Below are 19110 nucleotides of genomic sequence, written 5' to 3'. Positions count from 1 at the left end.
AGTGAGTCTTTAGAAATTGGCAACATTTCCATGTGAATCAAGCATTGTATTTTTTTTCTGTCATAGAATTTTGGAAACAAATGAAAACAAGTTTTATCTTTAAATCATTAAATTACACTTTAAAATCGATAAACTGGCTGTTGAGCAGAAGTTCAGGAGTCTAGTTGATATGACACCCGTCTAGTAATCAGGGGGTTGTTAGTTGGAATCCAACCTGAGTATGTATGCCCATGATTGTTATTTTGATCATGGCACTACTAAAACACTGAATAAGCAGTGTTATTAGGGTTGATAGAGAGCAATTTCATCAATTGCAATAAATCATATCTTGCTTTGTAGACTAATAAGATTTGTCAAATTCTAAATTTTATCAGGCTTTTGTGGTGACTTCTCATATATCAAACTATTACACTTGATATTTTATTTCATTGCACATGTTGAACAATTCATCAGTAACTTCCTTTACCAATGTGGCGAGTCCACTCCAGTAATTTTGCTGAACCTCAGAGCTTCTGTTGGCAGAGGCCCCCGTCCCCGCTCCTGAGGCAATACAACCAACCATGAATGATGACTAAATTTGGACCTGCTGTGAGTGCAGATCGGAAAGAGGTGTATTTTTAGTTTGCATTTTTTTGCACGAACAGCCCGTCTCGTAAAGGTGAAGAAAGATAGATATGTATAGACATACCCACATAGATCGCGTTTGTCTTCTAGTGCGACTAGAGTTGCCATGGCAAATATATATATATATATATATATATATATATATATATATATATATATATATGTGTGTGTGTGTGTGTGTGTGTGTGTGCGGTTGTATGTGTGTGTGGTTGTATGTGTGTGTCATGTTAGAAGTATCAGATTTTCTTTTGTAATTAGTCTAGCTACATATACTGTAAAATCAGAAATGTCTGCATGCATTTTAATTTCATGAATTTCGCGAAAGCCAAGATTCAGAAAAATTAAAATGCATGCGAAAGTTCCTGTCCACACTGTATGCATTAAATGCCAGTGGCAATTAGTAAAAATTTAATGCCGCAAAAAAAAATATCTTGCTGTACATTATACTCCGAGATATCAGTAATGTTGTGTCATTTGCATTCTGGGTGGTTACAATCTGGATGTCTGCAGTATGTTCATATCTTCAGTAAATGGGCAGTTCCTTTGGGTTGAGGGTGGGTGGTGTAGTGAATGTACAATGAATATAGTGCAGAGCACAAGTATGCCTACTATAGATACCATTTTTCTGTCACTGTGAAAATGGTTATTAAGTGGTTTGCTGGGTAGGATGGAGCTGTAAAGAGGTACATGGGGGTAGCTCAAAATGATTTGATAAAGGGTATGTCTATATTTAAAAGAAGATAAGAAGGAGAAAAGGTAAGAGAGAAATAATGGATATTTTCAACTTCAAACGTGTTGCTTTTTTTGTTGTTGTTGTTCCAGAGCTCAAACTGAGCAGACAAAGGCTTCTGTAATACATGTAATTCATACTGTTTAGTTTCCCACTGTAAATCTCATCATGGTGGTACGATGATTCAGACGTAGCATTTTCAAACCTGTCAGATGGTTTCTTTTTTAAAAAACTTCAGTCATATCTCTGAGAAATGGCTGCAAAGATGATTATAAATTTAAGCTTAACACTAAGTTTGAGGGGTGCAGGTTCCTCCTGCACACAAAAAAAGTAATCTCCAAAAGTAATCACCAAATATCGTGCATTCATGCCTAAATATAGATTTGTCTGACATCACCCCCTTTATCAAAATATTTATTATCTTCCAATACTGTGTGACCTAAATAACAACCCTACTGCAGAAATTTCTAACCTTTTTGCCAATTTTTTTTTTTCTGTTCTTTTGGCTTTTGGCTGGTCATCAACAACAAAAATGTTGTTGTCTTTATGTGGTATGTTGGAATGTTCATGTGTTGTCAGGGACATTGGGAAAAACCATGGATGATCTGATTTAGGGGCTGTCTCGAGTTTGTTAAGCAGCTTTGTGGCTAATTTGCCTGTCACTATGAGGTTGATTGCGTGAGAGATTCCGAAAGCCTTTTTGATGGAAGAGAGTATCTAATGCTCTTTTTATAAAATACGCTGCATTTCCGAACACTGCACACCAACTATTGATTGGCATTTGAGGCGTCATCAGAATTTAAAGGAAGACCGATCTTCCTTTCAGGACAACAATTGATAATGAAGTGGATATTGATTTGATAGAAGATAAGTGCTGCCAAATATCTCAGACATGAAAAGGCATCTGTAATGCCTGGGCTTAATTGAATCAAAATTGCGTGCCAATTTTTTTTTTTTTTTTTTTTTTTTTTTTTTTGCTGGCGAGTATACTTTGGGTATTATCTATATTGCAGAGAATCTCCAGTGAGCTATAAGTAAACTTCTTACTCTGTTACCGCCAATGGTAGTCATTTACAAATGTCTGCTTTGTTCTCTGGATGCTTAAAGGGATGGTATAGGGTTGGTTGAGATGGGGATTCAGGTTTAACTTTTTATGAGATAATTAGACACTACTTATATGAATCATTTAACAACATACTTTTCTTAGAGGAATTCAAAGTTAATTTGATGAAAATCGGTTTGAAATGGTGGAGATAAAAACAAAATTAAGTATGTCCTAAGAAAAGGTGGACTCTGCTTTTTATGAGGACCTCTTTATTTTGCTTTGCTACTTTTTTTGATATCTTGGCCATTTCAAAATCAGTTTTCGTCAAATAAACTTTGAATTCCTCTAAGAATATTAGTGTATGCTCTTTAATACTTCATATAATAACAGAATGTAGTTACTAATCATCTCGTAAGAAGTTAGAATATGAATCCCCATCTCAACCAAAACTATTATATCTCTTTAAATGTCCAATGGTAACTATCACAGATCATTTTTAAATTAGATGAGCTCATCAAGCTCCTTGTCATCATACCTATTGTTGTGGTTGTTGTTGAGGAAACATTAATCATCAAGATGTAGTAACTTTAAAAAGGGAGAATTTTGTCAACATGTACAGAGACTGACACCCCCCCCCCCCATCATCCTCACCATGGTTAGACAGTATGAAACAACATTGCCAGCAAATGGGCACTTCATAGGCATGGAGTCGTGATTTCCATGAGGGTGTATCCAGGCATAATTCACTTATGAGATTAGTATGCAGCTCCTGTTTGTAGTGACTCACCACACCAGTATTGAGAACAGCGTGCTGTTATTTGCAGCACAATCCCCAACAACAAACGACCAATGCTGCCTACAGTGCTAAGGGTGTGAATGGTATAGTACCCATTTGTGTGGCGCAAACTTTTCTCTCAGTACCTAAAATAAAAAACAGAGACAAAAACTCCACATCTAGACCCAACAAATTACTCTCAAAACTAAGCACCACATCCTAGTAATAATAATGATAATATATAACATTTATAAATTACTTAATATCATATTTCTAAGCACTGGGGAAGTGAAAGCAAAGGTAAAGAATAAGTGAAGTAGAAAAAAACGATGAACAAGTACATCCACATATAATTACAGTAGATAATTATGTATAAAGATCAATGCAAATGTATACTACTACTAACACAGGAAACACTGCCTGGAAAAAAAAAATGTTTTAAATTGTGACTTAAATGATTCTAAGGTATTGGCATGTTGGATGCTGATGGGGAGATTGTTCCATAGTTTAGGGGCAAGAGAAGAAAAGGCCCAACCCTACATTTGTTTTCTCTTCAAATTGGGAGAGTGTTTTGGGACCGAGTTAAATTTTAAGACAGGATGTTTAGAACCCCCCCCCCCCAAAAAAAAAAAAAAAATAGAAATAACATTTCTATTTCTAACATTTGATGCTACCACGAATTGATTTCTCTATAATCGTCCAAAGACTTATGGGAGTCTCTACTGCTGAGCCATTACTCACAATGGTTTTCTTCTCTGTTTTGAAGTGTATCGTTAAGAGGATCAGGTTTCTGTGTGTATTAATACTGTCTATAGTTTTCCCTTTTCATCAATCATTTTCTATCTTCTCTCTGGATTATCTAAAACAGCATCTGGGTGATGGGAGTAAAGGAAACGAAATCAGATAGTGCCGGCAGAGAGGTTATACGTATGAGGCATGTTCTATAAAAAGTCATCTTCATGTATCAAGGAGAAGCGTGAATGTCGACACCTAGTTAGTCACTGAGGAATGGGATAAGGTAAACTCAAGTTTTGATCAAAAATAGGATATCAATGCCACTGACTCAGAGAGAAAGAAATAAGTCTTCTTTAGGAGACACTTTTCACGCAAAGTTTTGTAACTCTGCAGGTGCCTGAAAGGTACCGACACAGTGCGGTACAATGCTGATCACAGAGCCTGTTCAACCTGTAGCATCTCTTTTGGCCCCATTTCCCTTTCTGGGAACAGATGTCATGTTTTATGGCATGACATTTTCTCTGTGGGTTAATGACTGTACATGACAGTTTTGCAGGTGCAAGTATTTGTTTTCCATTTAGCACCATCCCTGTTCAAGATAGGCTGTACTTTGCCTGGTTTGTCCCCCCCTGCCCCAGATGTATAAAAATTATGTACCAGGTGATGTTGGGGTACCAAGGTATAGATATGGCAAGAACCATTAATAGTGGAGCAGTGGCAATCCTGAAGAGGCTATCTATCCTAAAGCTACGGTCACAAGTGTTCGTACGAACGATTCGTTTGTACGAATGTCACTGTTCGTACGAATCCTGGAGTTCGTACGGCCGCCTTGCGAAGAGAGGGTTTCGTACAAGGTTAAAAAAGAAAATCTTGGACAAGACCATCGACCAGGCTACGAACTTGCCCACGGTCTACGAATGGTCTGCGAACGCTGATTTTGTATGGCCTTCTTAAGAAGATCTTTCGAAATTGTCTAAAAATTGTTTGTACGGCGTTCGTTACAATTCTTAATGGTATTTGTGACCAAGCCAATAACTGATGACACCATAAAGCTCATGGTATCATTATCATTATTTTGCATGTAAATGATACAAATGATGTATGATAAGAATTTTTAATATGATGTAAATGTCTTTCACACAATTCTTGCCTGTTGCGCATTTTAAGCATTTGAAAACCATGGCATTTTCAACTCACTGAGGCTGGCCCTGTAGTATGTTATTTTGCAACATCTCTAGTATATGAAGTTACGACTGCAAAAGTGGAAATTCCACATGCTCAAATTGGGGGAAAATGGGGATATTTTAACCAGGATGTCGCAGTGAAATAGACCGACATGTCATCGGGAATGAAACACCCTTACACGGAGTGATTTCCCCCGCGAGGAAGCGTGCTCATTTTGGGATTTGCAGTCCGCACATTATCGGATGCAGATTCCGGGATGCTGTCGATCAGCGGTTGTCCTAATTAGGTGCCGTATTTTGCGATGTGCACATGTTGGCAATGCTGAAATTCAAAACCAGCCATCAGTATGAATTTTTGGATGTGTAATTGATGCAACATTTCTTCTTGTTTCTCTTGCTCTCATTCTCCTTCAGTGCAATGGCACTGAGCGTCCTCCAGACTGAAATAAAGCAGCCACAAAAGTAATAAATATTTCCTGGCCAACTGGAAGTGAGCTATGGGGGGGGGGGGGGAACTTTGTGAAACGTAAAAATCAGCCAAAAAAAAAAGTCAAAACTTTTGCAGAGCACTTGCAAAGCACAGTTCATCTGGATTGACTGAAAAGAATGTTTTTGACTGCAATATGTATTAGTGCTTGAGACATTTGTTGTGATTATGCACTATATAAGTATTGTGAATTGTTGTAGTATCTGTGGCTACCTGTATTTGTTGTCTTCTTCTGCACTTGAAGAGTTTGTTTGCAAAAACCGATAAGTCCATATTTGCCAAATGGAGATATTTGCGATTAAAGGTCAAGAAAAATAAAGAGAATAGTAAGAAAATTTTTGCTTCTTTTGACCATAACTTCAAAAATGTACCTTTATATGTAGTGACCAATATATCATTTAAAAGGGATTGTTTTGTACTTTATGACAGAGAGCGTACTTCAAAATCTTCAAAAATGGACTTATCGGTTTTTGCAAACAAACTCTTCACTTGTTGATTATGTTGTTTTCTCAGAAAACTATGACATCACTTTGTAAACTTCACAGACTTTGGATTATAGGTCTCATCTGCTTATGGAAAATAGAAGGTGTATTTTTATTTTGAAAAGCAAAGATAAGGTTGTAACTCCCTGTTTGTTTGTTTGTTTGCTTGTTTGTTTGTTCTTTCTTGGGGGATTTATGCATCATTCATCAAGATGTGCAGGGAGGAGAGAAAGGAGAGAGAAACAGAAATTGACAAATAAAGGGAGAGAGGATGAGAGTAAAAGAGAGAGAGAGAGAGAGGGAGGGAATATAAGTGATACAGTGAGAGAAAGATGGGGCGAGAGGGGAAGAGAGGGAGAGAGAGAAAGAGAAAGAAAAACTAGCAGACAGGATATTATGAATCAAAAGACAGTTAACATATGTTCTTCTAATGGCAAAGTATGTTTTTTCATGGAGGGGCTTATTTGAAGGTGTATTACATCATGTAGTTTCACACTTTACATTCAGTCAATTGTCAAATTCCCCTTCTCACTTTCTGAAACGAAGGAATATTCACCCCTAACCCTCATTCATTACCAACACATTTATTTTAAAACATTTGACTAACTTAACCTTGAGGGCATATCCATGATTAATATAATCAGGAGGCCTGCCACGATGAGCCTTGAGACATCATTGATTCTGTGATGCTTGAAGCCAACCTGAACTGGAGAATTGCAGTCCAGTTTTATCACCAAATATAATTGTAGGTTTTGCATCTGAAAAGAGATGTCACAGTACTCAGAAACTTTACTTTTTCTCTCCCCCTGATAGTATCAAAAGCCCATGAAGTGCAGTTTTGATTTCAACCATGATTAATATGCAATTCCGCATCCTGTTCAAGGTAGCTTCAGTGCTTCAGTAGCTGCAGTGAATACAGAATAGTGAAACCAGAAATGCTCACATGCATTTTGATTTTTCGTGAATTTCGTGAGACCCAAGATATGCGAAATTAAAATGCACACAAAAGTTCTTGTCTACAGTATATGCATTGAATGCCAATTTTCATGAAGATTTCATGCCACAAAAAAAGCCATTATCTCCAGTTCGCAAAAACTTCATGCTGTGAAAATATCTTGCTGTACAGTAAATCAGATGTACAGATAAATAATAAAATTGTGCCTAAGATGTAAAAAGTTTGGAAATTTTATAAGTTTCCTGTATTTTCACTAATTAGTTATGCTAGTTATACTTCTTTTTTGGTACGAAAAAGTGATGGGACTCAGACAGGTCCACTTTATCAAAAAAGTTTAAGACTTCTGTATAGTTTTATTTTTCCTTGTCAAAGACACACTAAGGTAGTAATTCATTTTTTTTTTGAGGGTCTCACACAGTTTTTCTACCAATGAAAAGTGAAATGCTTGTCATGTCGTAAATTATGGTGCATTTTCCAATAATCAATTAAAACCCATCAAAGTTCCTAGTAGATGGCACTGCTCCTACATAAGAAGAAAGCAAGCCTCCAACTCCTGTCAAAAACCTGATGACTGCTTTCCTAAGTAGATGCTAATTACGACAGGTGCTGTCTAGCAAGGAAACTGTATGCCAAACCATTAATCATATTGCATTTCTTCTCATGTTGGGGGGGGGGGGGGGGGGGGGGGAGAGTGAAGGTTTTGTTCAAATAATGGCACCTCTAGCACACTTAAAGGGAAGATAAACCCCAAGAGCAATGTGGATTGAGTGAAAGCAGCAACAGTAGTAGAACACATCAGTGAAAGTTTGAAGAAAATCGGACAATCGATGCAAAAGTTATGAATTTTTAAAGTTTTGGTGTTGGAACCGCTGGATGAGGAGACTACTAGAGGTTATGACGTATGAGTGGTCAACAATACCTAGAAAATATAAAGAAAATTCTACAAAAATCCATTTTTCATGAAAATTACAAATTCCATCAACTTGATATTGACATATGTTAAGGGTAGCAATTATTCCCCCTGCTTTCTGAAAGAGGTTGGTCCATTGCTCTTTCATGATTCTAGAAAAGTGAATTTTTGTTGAATTTCCTTTATATTTTCTTTTTATTGTTGTCCACTCATACGTCATATCCTCTAGTAGTCTCCTCATCCAGCGGTTCCAACACCAAAACTTTAAAAATTCATAACTTTTGCATCGATTGTCTGATTTTCCTCAAACTTTCACTGATGTGTTCTACTAATGTTGCTGCTTTCACTCAATCCACATTGCTCTTGGGGTTTATCTTCCCTTTAACCCATTGAGGACCAGTCCTGAGTACACTCGGGCGGGCGTCTATGGGAAATGTGTGTTGTAGCAAAATCAGTCTGTCCTCAATGGGTTAAGAAACCAGGGCACTGTTTCATGAAAGTTGTCAGCCCTGACAAGTTAGCTGACAACTTAGTAAAATCCTTGGTTCTGATTGGCTGACAAGCTCTGGTGTCTGACTGTTAGCATGGTGATTTTCAGTAACTGACAACTTTCAGGAAATGATGCCCTGGTGTCCTCTGATTTTAAGATAAATATGAAACTGCATGGGTTTCTGATGCGGGTAAAATATGATTCACTCATATTTTAATCAATCTGTTTGTTTCCGTATTCAATCATTTCACATTCTCTTGTGGACTCTAGTAAATCTAATTCAGTATTGCAGGACATCAAGCATGAAAACAATGGTGAAGATTTCTGTGAGGCTGTAATAATACAGTATGAGAATTATAAAGAGGTTGTTATTGTCGTCATGGACAGTTGAAATGCCTGAAGAGGGGAAATTTAGACTGAAACTTTCTCAGAAATCTATTGATATCACATACATGGACAAAAGAAAATCAGAGCAAATGAGGAAAGGAGGATAATGTCTTACTGAAACCATCCTTGTCATCAAGCGAAGTTTTTATAGCTGGTGTGAATGAGTGCATGTTTGACATCGGTAGTGAATTTATAGTGTATGCAGCACAGTATGCAGTCCAGATTAGATTGGCAACATCTGGCCATAGAGGGGGTAATTGCAATCTGTGGTAATTGAACAAGTGGACCAGTTCAGACCTTGAATAGTATAGAGTACTTAGTATTTGTTAGGTAGCCTTATTCATGAAAGTGAACGATGTTGTGACCCCATACCAGTGATACCAGTGATTATGACTATATGATTGCCATGCAAGATTTATTTAGTAGGAATCTACCTATCTAAAGTTTTTTTTGTAGTTTTGAAGTCTGTATGTAGGCAAAACATGAAAAACAAGGGCCTGAATTCACAAAGGTGGTACAATTGAAACCATGGTTTAAACCATGGACAATTTGCATGGAGCGCCAAGTGTCACATGGCCTATTTCGTTACATTTGTCATTTGTTGAATCAGTCATTTTGTCGACGAAATGATCATTTCGTAGCGAAATGACAAAATTTCGTTAACGAAATGAACATTTCATTGACGAAATGGTCATTTCATCGATGAAATGACTGATTTCATAACGAAATAGGCCGTGCAACACTTGGCGCTCCATACAAATTGTCCATGGTTGAAACCATGGTTTCAATTGTACCACCTTCATGAATTCGGGCCATTGTGTTTAGTGGCATTGCTGTGGGCTCAATGCCCACCTAAAAATTATAGGGATAGAACCTTCTCTTTGAATGCCCCACATCTATGGAACTTGATCTCTACCAATCCAATTTTAGAATTGTAACAACCTCGATACCTTCAAAATTAATGTTAACTGAAGACCAACTTGTTCCAGTTACTTTGTGAATTATATGTGACATACAGTTGTATCAATTGTGGGAGCTGGGTGCCTTTGAATGTTCCATATGTGCTATGTAAATGTTGTTTATCATCTTCATTATCAATCAAGTCCATAGAAAGTATGAGATTTGTATTCTTTCAATTTTTTTAAAATCTTTCTCCAAATTTCTCTCTGCAGCTATCAGCAAGGACAGCGCTGAGAAGTGGGAGGACCGCTGTACCTTGCTGGATGGCGCCCCCACGTGCAAGACCGGTCCCAACAAGTCGCCCCTCATGGAGAAGTTTCGACAGCTGTCGGAGGGCAAGGGGCTCAAGTCCCGGGCCCGCAAGGAGACCGGGGCCCCGCTGGCCGCGGACAAGCTCGGTGGCAGTGGCAGAACAAACAGCGGTGGTGCCGTGAGCAACGGCAACAGCATGGAGAAAATGGACGAGGGGGATGATGACGACGAAGATGACGATGATGAAGACGATGATGATGACGATAGCTCTGAAGGTAGGGATGGGTACATGGAGAAGAACAATTTAACAGATGAAATATGAAATAGTCACTGTGCAAGAAAAAATATATTCTAACAGAGTCGGAGAAAATTCTACTTTATTTGCAGTTAGTAGCGAAATTTAAAAAACAAAAATCTGAATATGAAATAGTAGCTTAATTGTGCTGGATGGGTGGATTCGTCATTGATCACTGGAGACACATGCTATTCTCTTTTATGATGTGATACTCTTTGTGCAAACATGGCAACGATTGCAATGTCTTGCAATGATCCTGGTATTGACAGCATGTAAACGAGCATGAGATGTGCTGCACATTTTGGGAGAACATTCTTTTTTGTTTTGCATGTGTAGTAGTGTGTGGCATCATCCATTTTGGCTTTTGCAAGTCATTGGCTGATAGTTCTCTTGGTTGGCTAAGTTGTGAGTTAATCATTTGCTTGTCAGCTACAATATAAAGAATCATGCATCCATAAATGTCATTTCAGGGATGGTACAGTTTTGGTGAAGATGGGGCTGCAGGTTTCCAACTTTTTGTTTGCATGTTTGTGTGATAATTAGAAACCTCTTATGAAATATGAAAGAACATGTAATTCTTAGAGGAATTCAAAATTCATTTCATGAAAATTGGTTTTGAAATGGCTGAGATATCCAAACGAAGTGATCGTAATAAAATGTGACAGGCCACAACTTTTATTAGGATTGCTTTAATATACCGTGTTTTTGTATATCGTAGTCATTTCAAAACCGATTTTCATCAAATAAACTTTCAATTCCTTTTAGAATTGTATGCTCTGTAACATTTCATAGAGTGGTTTCTAATTATCTCGCAAAATGTTAAAAGCTGAATCCTCACCTTAAGCAGTACTATACCATCCCTTTGACGTGTATAGGCTGTGTAGTTACTGAGGAGTGACAAATGCAAAACATGTTGAGAGAGACAGACAGGGAGAGAGAAAGAAAGTGAGATGGAAATGTTATGAAGAATTAAAATGCAAAATGGGATATATCCATTTTTATCAACTTGAGGTATTTGAGATTGAATCTCCTGAAAAATAATGAAAATAATCAAAACTTCTGTGTGATGCTTTTAATGATGTCATAAAATATCAATACTGTAAACGCTGAAATTTTAATTGAATTAAAATTAATTTTCACATATTTCGCGCGACTTTTGGTTAGCGCAAAATTCAAAAACCGGCAAAAATATCTTCCCAATTTTATGTGCACATTTTTAATGGGATAACAATTGCACACTGTGAATTCAAGAACCCGGGAATATGTTTTTGAGTCACTCACCGCGACATTTACAGTATAGCTTACAGTAACAAATACAATATTATTGAAAGGACTTTTTTCTCTGTTTGATGATGACCTTAATTGAAAAACTCTGAAAATGCAATTTATCTGTTATTGCATTCAAAGCAGTCCATTATGAGGTGAAGTCTAAGAAAATGGTTATTTCATCTAAATCAGTTAAAATGAAGCATGAGCACGAGAAAAATATATGAAATAACTGCTAGGAGAGAACTGATATGTTTCAATGTAGAGGATGAAATTTATTTTTGATGATATGCCAACCAGCAATGTGCATGTGTTCATCATGGTCCTTGGGCTCAAACCATCACAAGAAGAGGAATTTCAATGGTTCCGTGTGCACAAAAGTGCATAGCGCCCTCTCTAGTCTGTGGTGTTGTTGCCCACCGCTGGGGGTGGATCTGTCACAGAGACTGTTTGATAAGGATGTGTGATTTGTAACCATGATGAGGTATCGTATTTGTATTAGCACTGCCCCGTTCTCTACTGTACTTTGATACTAGAATTACCACACACACACACACACACACACACACAGTACCGTTGATGTTTAATTAGAAAACAATCATGGCTACTCCACCAGGTAAGTACTCAGAAACCAAGTCTGACTTTTTATTAATTTTTTGTCTACTTGACTGCTTCCATCATTTCCTTCTTTTTTTTCCCCTTCTGCTAGTGGTGTATTTCTTTTTTTTTTCACCGCTATATCACCATCCACATCCAAACTCCTTATAATGTGGGTTGAAGACAATAGTGGTCTCTGTGTATGCTGTCTTGCAGGGTAATGTATATTATTATACCCTTAAGTCAGTGTGCTTCATTCCTCTCTGTCTGTTTAAACCCTAGTGAAGTCCTTGACAGAACCTTACAAAAAAGGGAGCAAATATGCACCAACTTTACAAAATAGGGGCAAATATGCACCATAATTTGGTAGTTAGATAACAAATGACCAATTGTGGCATCAGATTGTTGACTATTACAGCCAAGATTGTTTATAAATATATTCACGTTACAACATGAATTTCATTGATAAATGTCAAAATATATCCATCCATATTCTTGAGTCATTTTGTGAAGATAGATTATTATGTCACAGACTCTCCAGACTAAAAACAGCAGAAGCCGTCCAACTGTGGTTTTTGTTAGTCACATTCCATGTCCTAACGTAGCCACGGAAGAAGTAGTGTTTGAAACCTAGACAGGATGCAGTGCCCTTAATAATACCGGTACTGAAAAAAAAAAAGAAGAAAAGAAGACCAAACTTCAAGTTCCCTGTCTGCTGTGTAGGAAACATGCAAGTGGGATATTGTCCGTGCATAAATGCACACCTTGAACGCTGCTAAAAGAGAGCAACTTTTTTTTTCTCTCTTTTTTTTTAAAACCGTATCCTCTGTTCAGGAAGTGATTAATGGGCTTTGATTAGGCGGGTAGCAGGTGGCAGCCCCGTTTGGACTCCTTATTATCGAATCAGTCGTCAATTTGTTCCCCGGACGGGCATTTGACGGAGCCTCAGGTCTCCCCCGGCAGTGCCAAGTTCATGCCATGAGGGCATTTGTGACCATTTCTTTCTTTTTTTCTTTCTTTTTTTTTTACAACTTCAGTGGCGCTGCATTGTTGAAGCCTTTGCACTGTCAATCAAACACAATGAGAGTGGCCTGTGATGTAAGCCTGCCACTATATAGGATTCTTTTCCTTGTAAAGTTGATTGGGGGGGGGGGGGATGAGGTCAAAGATTGGGTTGTATAGAAGATAAATCTCATCACCTTGTGTTAATAAGTTTTAGTAGTGTTAGCATTAACCCGTTCCATACTAAATTCTGAAATCCCCATAGACTTAATACACAGGCCACCAGGTTCCCATATGGAACAGGTTAATATGGTGTCATCACTTACGTCATCTGAGAAGAGAATTATTGGGATGGAAGGGAGGAAAAAAAGGACTAATGGAAAAGGGGCTTTGGCAAGGGGAAGGGAAATGATCATTGTGTGGTTGTTCGTGAAACTTTGCGACATTGATAGTGTGTAAAGTTTAGAGGGTTATCGCTCAGATGTATTCGTGGGATACGTGAAAGCCACAAGCAAAAACCTGCCCGATGTTCAGGTATCTAATAATCATAGACTTCAAGAGAAGCTCTACTCTATGGGCAAGCTGATCATCAAGAAGACCAAAATACAACATTTAAAGATACTGTTCACCACTGGGAGCATGTTTTAGTTATCACATTTGATGCATATCGTCGCCGGTCACACGAACCGACGAATCACACGATTTTGGGTCAAATTTTCGATTTTGAGATTTTCACTCATTTCGATAGTAGACATTCCATACTACATATTCTGAAATTCTCAGTGTGTAATTCGGTGTAATTTTTACGTAGTTATCACTTTTGTAGAAGTATGCAATTCCATTTGTGAAAATTATTTGTTTTCCCCATAGACGCGTGTGTTAAACAATCAGGCAATTCGACGGTTCGGTGACCGCGCGTACTAGTAAGCGCAGTCACCGAACCGACGAATCAGTGCGCATTGACTTGCGTGTAGTTTTTGAGATTCAACAGTTCATTGACCGCGCGCACAGTGCGCGTACTATGTAATACATGCGTTGACATTGACAACGCTCGATGTACATGTACATATGGACACACATGGAAAATGACAACGTTCTTTGCAGACTGAAAATACATGCATGCAGCTCTTTGACAATTTCCCGCTTATTTGTTAACAATACAATTCGATAAAAACTTCACAAGTTAGAGCAAGAATTGAAGTCTGATGTACTACAAAAATAATTGGAAATTATGGACATGAAAGTGTAGCAACCATAAGTCAAAAAAGGGTTAACTTCAAATGCGATTTTCTCGAATTGTCATTCTTATGCAAACCTGAGGGATTCGTCGGTTCGTGTGACCGGCGACGATATTTTATGTTGTCAGTTGTATCACAAAACATCATACCATATAAAAATTGCATAGTAAAGCCTGAAATATAAGGAGATATCACTATTTTTTTTCAATAGATCATTACTCTATAGATGGTTTACTCTTGAAACAATTCTATTGTAACTTTTGTTTACATTTTGTATATTTAACAATACTTAACATTGATTGTACTGATTAATATATTTACATTAGTTGTTTCTATCCCTAACTCATATTCTAAAACTATTTTGAGGTACTGAAGCTGGGTTTTTGTTTCATCTGCAAATGGTAAAGAATGTTGAAAGTTTGATTACAATGGGCCACAAGAGAAGCGAGTTAATGGAAATCAAAGGTTGTGTGCATTTACACGAAACAGAAAGATAGGTAGCAGCTACATTTAGAAGTACATTGAATGAGATTATGACATCATTGCCTAACTACTCTTGCAGCAGTTTGTTCATCAAAATACAAACAACAACAGCAACGTGGTTTGGCTGACAACTTTGCAATGACAACTTCCTCCTGTACTGAACGTTCGCCATTGCCAAGATACTGCAAGTTTGCAGTGATTAAAATAATGGAATCATACAGTTAGGACTAATTTATTTCATGTAACAAAAATAAAAGGAAGTGAAGTGACGATTTGTGTATGGATCAGCAGGAGACCTGTCAGGTAATGGTGACATTGTTGTCTCAGTGAGAGTGTACTTTTGGAAATTACTTCTCTACCACGCCATTTGTTTATTTTACTAATGTTACTTCTTGAGAAATGGCTGGTAAAGCCGAGTTTAATATTGAATGTTCATCTAATACTGTAAAAGCTATGACAACATAATGCTTTTTTTAAATTTCAGATGTTGCATGTTCATGATGATGTCAGTAGGTACGTGCCAAATCATGTGTGAAAAAAAAGTATGGGGGGGGGTATTAATATCTATTTTACCCTCCCTTCAGTTTTTAGATTATACAATGTATATATGTGACCCTGCATCACAAAACAAACAAAAAGTTGTCAGACATGGATGTTTGGTTAAGGGCAGATTCTGAAAGAGCAGACTCTAAGCTTTAAAATGACGTATAGCTCAATTGAAATGGACTCTCCTAACCCATCTAAATATTGGAAAGAAAGCACACACTCTGGAAAAGTGTGAACCGAGAAAAGAATCTCTGAAGTACAGGGTCTAACTGTCTATTCAAGCGTTTAATCTTTACCAAGCCATGCTAGCTGTGCGATGAATGGGACAAAAAAAAAAAAAAAACCAGGATACAAACCACTGAAGCAACAACAATGAATGGGTTATCAGATTAAGTTGAAATTAAATATGCTCTATTGACACATTCTGTCCATGAATAATTCCAACTTTCAAAGCAGTAGCATTATCCCTTCAAAAGTTATCAGACTTGAAAGTGAAGAGTGTGCAAGTGGTTATCAAGAAATGAAAAGGGGCCTCTAAGACATACCTGATCTCACTACTATACAAAAAAGGGTTGTAGAAAAACAGCTGAAAATGCACTTTCCCATTCATTTCATGATCCAAAACTTCAGAATAATGTAGAGGAAGGGTAGCTCTTTTCGACAATATGAAACACTTAATAATATTCACTTGGTTGACCCGTTTCACCTTTTTTGAGTCCTCATATAAAATCAAATGGGTGCGACTTTTTGTTCGTTTTGTGATGCACGGTCACATATATTGGTGTTGGGGGGGGGAGGTAAGGGGAAAGGTTTGGAAGGACACTGGAAAAAAAAGATATCTTGCAACTGATGATTTTGCTTTTGATTACAGTCTGTCTTGCTAATGTTTTTATGAGAGATAAGAGAAAAGAGATGAAAGAAAAAGAGATCAACAATGAGGAAAATTTGAATGCTCAAGTACAGAAAAGATGAACAGCTACTGAACACACCTGCCCAGACTCTGTAGTGATGCAGGAAAAAAAATATTCATGGTCATTTCTTTACTTTTTCTTCTGCAGGCTTTTAAAATACATGTATTGTCTCTTAAATTCTCTCTGGTAAGCTGAATGAAGGAACAATGATTTTGAAACATATATAGTGAAAGTGGGCAGGTTTCTTTGCATTGTCAAAACCTTCACCAAAGAGAACAGAACAAGGTAAGAAGGCCTTGAAAAGAGAGAGAGAGAGAGAGAGAGAAAGAAATTAATCAGTCTTTATAATGATGCACTTTTACGATATATCATGAGTTATGGTAAGTGAAAGTGAAATAGAGGAGAGAGTGGGAGAGAGAAAAGAGAGAGAGAGAGAGGGGTAGGGATGAGAAGAGATGGGAGCATAAAAATGGATGCTAAATTACTGTGCCGTACCATAAGATTGATTATTTCAATGATAGATATGCAGTTACCCAGAGAGAGGTAAAGAAGGAAAGAGGATGAAGGGGAAATAGACACCAAACATTATACCCAGCTATACACCTAAAGGTGTGTGATACTGTTTGTTTTTCTACATCAGTAGAATGAGAATAGTGACCATTACAAAAGACATAGAATGTCAGGAAATAGATCATTTTGTTTTTTGTCTTTGGCAGATATGAATTTGTCATACGCAAAGCTTTAAAATCATTCATGGTTTGCCCTACTTCATTACAATTAAAGAAAAATGTTAAAAGAATTAAAAGCTAGAAAACTGTAAAAGATTATATCGCCAAAGATGGCTTTTTGTGCAGTTTTATTTCCTTTTATGATCTGTGACTTTATACAGGTGAAGTGATAATGCTCCACAAATGAGCAGGGAAGAATGAAATGTATCCTAGTAATTACAAAGTAGCAAACAAAAGAGAGATCATAGAATACTAAGATATATTTGCAGTAGACATGATCAGAAACAGTGAACAAGTGAGGAAGATCTTATTATGCAGGGAAATAAGGAAAAAGAAAGAAAAGACGGTATTGTAGTATAGATTGGATATTGCCATGTCAAGTGAATGGACAGAGAATCACATGCAATAAACAGGGAAAGGAAATCAGTATCATTTGTGTTGTGATTGTAGAAACTAAAACAAGGTTGGGAAGAATGATAACAGATAAATCGAAATGTACTATGTACCCTGGCAAACATTGAAAGCTCAGAACACGTTGACAAGGACATAGCGGATGTTTACCATGCAAAACTTTACATGCACTAAATCCATTCCTTACAGGATTGCGAAATTCATATAGAATTTGTTCTCATAAACAGTGGGTTAACAACCCATCTTCTTTATAGTGGGAGATATACAGGTGAAGCATTTGATGCAACAACTCACTCATTAGAGAGATTAATAGATAAATATGAAGACATGTTATGTTTTTATGATACCAGAGAGGGAAAAAGAGAGATGTATATAGATAAAGATATATGGAGATAGAGAAAGAGTGAGAGAGATCAGGGGGAGAGAAAAAAGAAAGGGAGATATATATTAGTGATCTCTTGCACTATGACATAGACATTGAACAAACGAGGAAGAGCCTGCACTAGAAAACTTTCTGGTCTTGTGATTGATATCACCAATCAAAACCACTCAAACGAAACTCTGATGGGAACAATGGAGCCGGATAAGGGAACGACTTGTGTCACTTATTGCATCTCACTGAACGTCGTCACTGTTTAATGGCAGTGAAGCTGGATTAATTGCCTCTCGACTCTCTCTTTCTGAGAGGGATTACATTTTGGTGTGGCGGGGAACGCTTCTTTCAGAACGGAGTACGCCATCATGGAGAATGGGATCCAATAAGTGGAGTGTGTATTTCGTGATTCTCCTTCGTTGGTGTCTTGACCAAAGTGGGCATCATTACTGCGTGTTTCCTCTTACAGCGTCCATTGTTGAGGTATCAATTGTGGTCACATTCTGTTGATCTTTTCTAAATGTTTCTCCATTCGGATGTTTCTTCATTAGCGAGGTTTGTTTTCGAAACTTCAGCATTGTAGATGAAGCTGAGCATGATGACAGGGAACAAGCAGGTTATGCCTACAGGAGTGTGTGTGCGTCCATGTGTTTCACCCATGGTGTGGTCTTGAGGTGGCTGCTTTTTGAGACGGCTGTTACAAAACTTTGCTTTGTTTCTCACATGGTAATTGTTGGTTAAAATTCCTAGAGTATACAGTGCCGAGTAGCCTATAATCTAGGCAGAGGATGCAGCTATTTTCTTTGCTGTTATGCTAAACATCTGATGCAGAGAGAGTATTGTCTTTGCTAAGCGATACATCTGATGCGGCGAGACTACGAACAGTGGAAGCATCTACTTGTGCTTTAGTCATTGTTTTCTTATTGTCAACTATGAATCGATGGCAGTTTTTCGTCCGAAAGACTTTCATGGACTCATAGTCAATAATTGAAAAAAAAAAAAAAAACTAAAGCAAGATGAGTGGATATAGGCAGTGGATTGTTCAACTGTTCGAAGTCTCGCCACATCAGACGTATTGCCTACCAAAGACAATAGTCTCGTCGCATAAGACGTTAAGTGTGATGGAGAAAACCATAGCTGCATCCTCTTCCTCCTAGATTACAGGCTAAAAGCAGAAGAGAGCAGGGTGGTGTCATTATACCAGTCATCTCACAAGACGGATTCGTAGAGAAGAGGAGCTTTAT

General features: G+C 37.5%; 1 protein-coding gene across 1 annotated transcript in view; it reads left to right on the top strand.

The window, feature by feature from the left end:
• Positions 1-10071: 10071 nt before the first annotated feature.
• LOC140242273 (uncharacterized) overlaps positions 10072-19110 on the top strand; it is an 82979-nt gene continuing 73940 nt past the window's right edge. Inside the window, exon 1 of the mRNA XM_072322021.1 lies at positions 10072-10291. Within this exon, the coding sequence (XP_072178122.1) occupies positions 10072-10291 (220 nt within the window). The remainder of the gene's footprint in view (positions 10292-19110) is intronic.

The sequence above is a fragment of the Diadema setosum genome, chromosome 2 (genome assembly GCF_964275005.1).
Source record: "Diadema setosum chromosome 2, eeDiaSeto1, whole genome shotgun sequence".
Lineage (NCBI taxonomy): Eukaryota > Metazoa > Echinodermata > Echinoidea > Diadematoida > Diadematidae > Diadema > Diadema setosum.
Note: the sequence above shows the minus strand (reverse complement) of the source record. Positions and strands in the feature narration are given on the sequence as shown.